A 6,177-nucleotide genomic window follows, 5' to 3' on the forward strand; every position below is an offset into this window, starting at 1 on the left:
TGCAATGTAGAGCACATTTTTCACATCTTGTCCTGTCGTGACTAAACAAGGGCAACTGCATGAACAATCTCCTGTTTGATTTGTTCAAAACCTTGTTGTTTGGGACTCCACTTAACATCATTCTTCTTCCAGATCACCTGATAGAGAAGACTTTCAATCTGACTATAATCCTGAATACAGATCCGTCAAAAACCCACAGTGCACAGGACAGCCTGTGTTTCTTTCTTGCTGGTTGGTTGAGATCACAGCTGTTAATGTGTTGACCACATCCATTGGAATCTGACAACTCCCATCCTGCCAATTTAATCCTAAAAACTGAATTTCCTGGACAGGTCCCCTGACCTTACTTTGTTTTATGGCAAAAGCAGTCTTCAGAAGGATTTTCCATCCCACTTCCACATGTCCTCTCCATGGTCACACAACAAAAACCACAGGTTACTTCATGGTGTGTACCCTCTCTCTCTAGAAGGGGGCCACTTGCTCCGACTAGCGGAGACTCTGGTCCATACTGGTGGGACATGGGACATTTCCTCTCTACCTTGTTCGAGCCTTTTGAATCTCTGTGCAGTCTTGGGCAGTCTTTCCGCAGCCAAGGAGCAAGTTGGAAGGGAAACAAAAAAATCATCTTCATATTGCTGGAATCTGGCAGTTACCTGAAGCACTGTTTGTTCTCCTCCTTTCATGGACGTCAATGCCAATGAGTTGGTGTACGATGATGATGAGCTCCATACAAACTTCTGCCACATGGATTGTGTACACTGGACCTCATCTGGATCTACAGGGGACTGCTCATTATTTGAATCCCTATAGATTACCTCCAGCACAGCTAATTCTCTCAGGTACTGGATACCTTTCTCCATGGTGTCCCACCTCCCTGGGTGCACTATTAGATCATCCTTGAGAGAGCACCTTTCCCTCACACTTGACAGGAGTCAACTCAGTGGCTGAGAGTTTCTGTCCTCTTCCCAAACCTCCTGGCAATGCCCACAGGGATCCCAGCTGCTTGGTTTCACTACCATCTAGTTTCACATCATGGGCCACAATATCCGTGCATCAGAGGAGCCAGGTCACCTGACTGGCAGCTGAAATCTTTTCACATACCTCACAGCTCAGCCAGAGATAGGGATCAGGGGATTACCTCTGGCCCTGCCTCTTCCTCCTGTTATGAGGGCCCTACTTCCTCTTCAACCTTTACTTGGATTTCTTCTGTAGGGGCAGCCGCTACTGGCACTGGTTCATCCTCTGGCTCAGCTGCAGTTTGAGTGGCCACAGTGCCTCTTGCTTTGCTTTCCTTGTCCTCCCCCTGAGGGCACTTTCTAGTCTTGAGCAGTGTCTGATTGAGCAGTATTCAAAGCCCAGCATGCCACATAATGTCACACCTCTCTGGAACTGCCACAGCATTTTTCCATGATGTATTTTATCATTTTAACAGGGTCCTGTAGTTGTTCAGGGGTGACTTTCCAAATCACTGGAGAAGTCTTCAAAATACTGGCCCATGTCCTTCCACATCACATGTCACTCATGACTGTCCCCCATTGGGACAGAACTCTTGAATAAACCTCCCCAGAAATCTCTGTTTTGACTCTAATCACAGTGTGGACCACTTTGGGGGACCTGACAGAATTAGCAACAAGAACATGGTTTCCTCAACATCCAAAAGAAATTCAAAATTCTCAAAAGCCATTGTGACAGGCCTGAAGGAGGAAAAGGGGGTGAAAAGCTGGAGAAAATCATCCTCCTTTGTTCTCCCCATGGACTCGGTACGATTATTAATGGACTCCCAAAGGTTGCACCCAAGATAAGGTTAGGAGGGCAATGCTGAACACGTCACAAATGACCTTCATTGCCCTTGATGTTATGATGCCGTAAGCTGATATCACACACTACAGCAACAAAGCAGTCTTCCCCCTAGTTAGAGAAGGAACATAGAGAGGAGCACGCATGGCAATATAGTCAGGGTTAGGTACCACACCCACATGAACAGACCTGGTAACATTGTGACCAGTGGCTCCATACCTATTGCAACAAACACTTAGATCAAATTTGTTTCCAACCAGCGCTGGCCACATCTCATTACCTCAGCTCTTCCTGCCACACATTAGGTACCAAATAAGGCTGTCATGGTTTAGGAATGGTACTCCCCAGTTTATTGTTCCCACTGGAACATGTCAAACCATGCTCCATTCTCTCACTCCTCCTCCTGTCCTTCCCCTGTTGGAGCTGGAAAGGAGAACTGGAGGCACAAAAGGTAAAGATCATGGGTTGAGATAACAACAGTTTATTGGAAACAGCAACAAGATAAGGAAATGAACAGTAACAGTGACAAACTGATGACAAAGGGCACAAAAAATGAATGATTCACACAGAAAGTCCCTGACAATAGACAAAACCACACTACCTTGACTGAGAACGGACCCCTCCTCCCCAGAAGAGACTCCCTTCCCCTCAGCTTTGGCAATGACCTGAGGTGGTAGACAACAACCTCTGGGTCCTAGCCAAGGCCCCTGCTGGCTTCTGCAAATAATTAAACCTGTCCTAGCCAGGAACAGGACAGAAAGATACCAGAAACTCAGTCAGCATTAAAGGTTTGCATCTGGAATAATAACCCAGATTCCAAATTCAATCATTACTCTTCTACAGGCTTCAGCAGGCTTCGGTCTCCTCTACAGGATTAACTTCGGGGTAATTTATAGTGACAGCTGACAGTCCAGGTCTCCTTTAGACATTTCAGAAGTTAACACAGCCTGAGAAATGGAGATAAATTCTTCACTTTTCCTCCTTTGAGAAACCAAACATCCTTCAAGAACCCAAACGCAATGACTGCCTCGGGCCTCAGCTGTACTACTTGTCCATTTAGGGGCAGGTTAGATGCAAACATCTGCAAAACTGTGAAGATGTGCATTCCAGAAGAGAGAGTTTTCAGTGGAGATGAGTGAGAACTAACTGGTGACAAAGAAACAGATTTTTAAAAACCAACTAACCAACCAACCAACCAAAACCAAACCCCAAAACATCCTGAAGGCAATGCGGGATACGAGCTGCTTTAGTAAGGCACTTCTTGATACCCAGAAGCCATGGAATCAGGTTTGCACTCCATTTTTTCAACCTAGCAAATTACATTTGGTTGATTCAATGCTCTGCAAAAGCAAACTGGAGAAGGAAGCCTTCCACACTCCGGGAGACAGGGCTTAAGGAGAAGTGGCACTAGCAGGCTGAGCTGATGTTTGAGTCAAAATAGCACAAGAGCACTTGATTCACACACATGTCCTTGGGACCTGTCAGGCTGCACCCCAGGGTGCTGAGGGAGGGGGCTGATGCCCTTTTAGAGCCCGTTTCCAAGGCTGTGAAGATCAGGGGTGTCCCCAATAATTGGAGAAAGGCAAATGTCAGGCCTGCCTTCAAAAATGGGCAAGAGCCACCCTGAGCAACAATAGGCCAGTCATCTGGCCATAAGTCTGAGGTAAAATCAAGGTGTGAGACCTCCTGGAGCCCACATCTGGGCACATGAAAGAGGAGACAGTGACAGGAAGCGGTAAGCAAGGATTTGCCAAGGGTCAGTCATGCCTGACCCACTTCACTGCCTTCTGCAACATAATGGTAGGGATGAGAGGAGAGCACCTTTGCTCTATCCAGGCTTCTGTAGCTGGGCTGTGACATTACAGTGCGGGAGGGATGACAGGCTGGCAGGTGAGGACCAGGCTGGGTGGTGGGCCAGTATCAAGCAGTTCCTCAGGGTTCCTCAGGGTCTGTACAGGGCCACTCCTGTTCAGCCTGTCCACCAGCAACCTGGAAAAAGGGATGGAGGGAATGTGCAGGCCTAGGGGTGAGGCATTTCTGAGGCATGCTCCTCGTTGTTCGTGGGCTGAAACAGGGTCATCCATGTGCCTGGGCAGCAACGAGGGCAAGAGGTGCCTGGGGTGGTGTAAGCAGGACATGGTCTGAGAGACAGGGGACAGTAGGTTCCATCCCTTCTGCTTGGTGCTGGTCAGCCCCTGTCTGGGTACCACCTCCAGCTTCAGTCCCCAGCACAAAAGAGACACCAGCAAAGTGGAGAGACTTTGGGGGCAGAGGGACTATTCTGGTGACAGAGGTGGGGCTGGAGCCCTTGATCTCTGAGAAGAGGCTTTTGGACAGGGGATGGTTCAGCTGGGACAAGAGGTGGCCTCAGGTGCTCCAATGACACACCCAGCACTGACGAGATGGGATACAGAAGATGTAGATGGGCTCTTCAGTGATGCATGGCAGTAGGGTGAGAGGCAGCAGCACAGTTGAAACAGTCTGAGGACTGGAAATAAGAAGCCTTTTTTCCAGGAGGACAACCCAGTGGTGGAGTCAGGAACCGGGGAGGGTGGGTTCTCTCCATCCTTGGGGATTTCACACAACTGGGTGAAGCATCCTCTTCTGACCACCCTGGCTGACCATACTGAGGAACATGTCCCTGAGTTACTCTGTGATCTTATGGATATAGGATATGCATTGATACAAAGCATCTTTGCAATGACTTTGCCTTCTTTGCCTCAAAGGCTCGCCAAGCTGCTGGAGAAGGTGGGGACATCATCAGTAATATAAAAGCAGGCCACTAGAAAAGTCATACTTTGAGCAACAAGGGAAAACCCAAAGGGTTGACACTGAAGTAAAAGTAAAGCAAGAGTCAGACTGCAATGTCCAGTGCTCTAGCAGGCAGTGATTTAGAAGTTGCGTCTAAAAATTACACCTAAAAGGTGAGATATATAGACAAGTTGCAAGAACATCTCAGATCTACAAGGATGCAGGAATTTGACACTGCACTTCTGAATACTCATAAAGTGAGATCGGTCTAACTGCTGTCTGGGATGTTTCTGAGAGTTCTGCACAGAAGGGTAGATAGAGATCCATTCTGACTCACCAGGGGAGCATTGACAAAGGTGCTGCTAAGTTACTCAGATTTGATTAGCAATGTCTAAACAGAGTAATTCTACTTAGAATTAGCAAATTAGTTACATAACCCATTCACAATCTGTTTCCATTCACAAACTGTTTGCAAACCTTGGAAATTCTCTACAAAAGAAATCTTTCAGAGATTTCACTTGCTTACAATAAATACTAGGTCAAATTATAGTAGGCATCAAGTATATCCACATGATTTTTGGACTGTTGTGGAAAACTGCAGAACTCAGGAGGCCCAAAACCTGTTTCATTGCTGATCTAATAAATACAATATAACCAGTCACAACAATCATATGAAAGTTATTTGTCCTTGTTAGGAACAGAAAAATTCTCCTAGAACAAAGTTGTCTGTACACCTTGAGATACTCAAGAAGACAAGTACTGTTAACATTTGGAAAGATTTACTTGTAAGATAAGGGCTGACTGAAATGAACATTCGACACCCACACACATTCTGCAAACATAGACAGACCAGCAGACTGGATTCATAGTAACCTAAACAGCATGAAAATGCTCAGCAAAAACTGAAAGAAACAACTACAAGATAAAAGACACACAAAGATACAGGATGTCTTGACAGAGAAAGGTGAAAGAAAAAAACAAACCCATCCACTGGAATACACATTTCCTGTTTCTCCTCCTCCCTCTCCTAGCACCATATTCACATTTATGCAGATAAACTGTGCTTGACTAGGAGGCTTATTTGGTGGAAGTTAATCTTGGTTTGGTTTTCCACTTCTGTGGGCTACATTTTGTCCTAATGATCTTCCCAGACTGATTAACAACATGGTCACTCTGAGAGGGGAGAGGGGGAGAACCACAGAACTGCTGTAGTCTTGATTTAGATGAAATTACACTGCTGTATTTTGAAGGACAATGCAACTTCAGTTGTGATACCCAGCTGGGTAACTGCAGGTCAGCAGGAAGCATTAAAATGCCCCCTGCATTTCTTCTCTCAGAAGCCCTGCAAAAATCTTTGAACATCTATTCTTCCACGCTGAAGCAAAATATGCATGAGATCATTCTCTTAGAGGGAGCTGACACTTTCTGAACAGAAACACAAATCATTTGCCTTACCAACACCATTCTGCCTATCAGCCCTTTACAGTGATTTGATTCCAGAAGTAATTTATTTATTCTTTGTAAAACAGAACTCTTGTAAATCTTAGATGCCAAATAAATTGTGAAGCATAATGAAAAGGCAGATAACCATGTTGACACGGGTTATGGGACTACTTGACACCAGCTTGC

At 45.8% G+C, this 6,177-nt stretch overlaps 1 protein-coding gene across 1 annotated transcript in view; it reads right to left on the reverse strand.

The window, feature by feature from the left end:
• TRPM6 (transient receptor potential cation channel subfamily M member 6) overlaps positions 1-860 on the reverse strand; it is a 73,093-nt gene extending 72,233 nt beyond the window's left edge. The window contains exon 1 of the mRNA XM_032097106.1: positions 654-860. Coding sequence (XP_031952997.1) covers positions 654-860 — 207 coding nt within the window. The remainder of the gene's footprint in view (positions 1-653) is intronic.
• Positions 861-6,177: the final 5,317 nt, after the last annotated feature.

This window comes from Corvus moneduloides, chromosome Z, assembly GCF_009650955.1.
Source record: "Corvus moneduloides isolate bCorMon1 chromosome Z, bCorMon1.pri, whole genome shotgun sequence".
Lineage (NCBI taxonomy): Eukaryota > Metazoa > Chordata > Aves > Passeriformes > Corvidae > Corvus > Corvus moneduloides.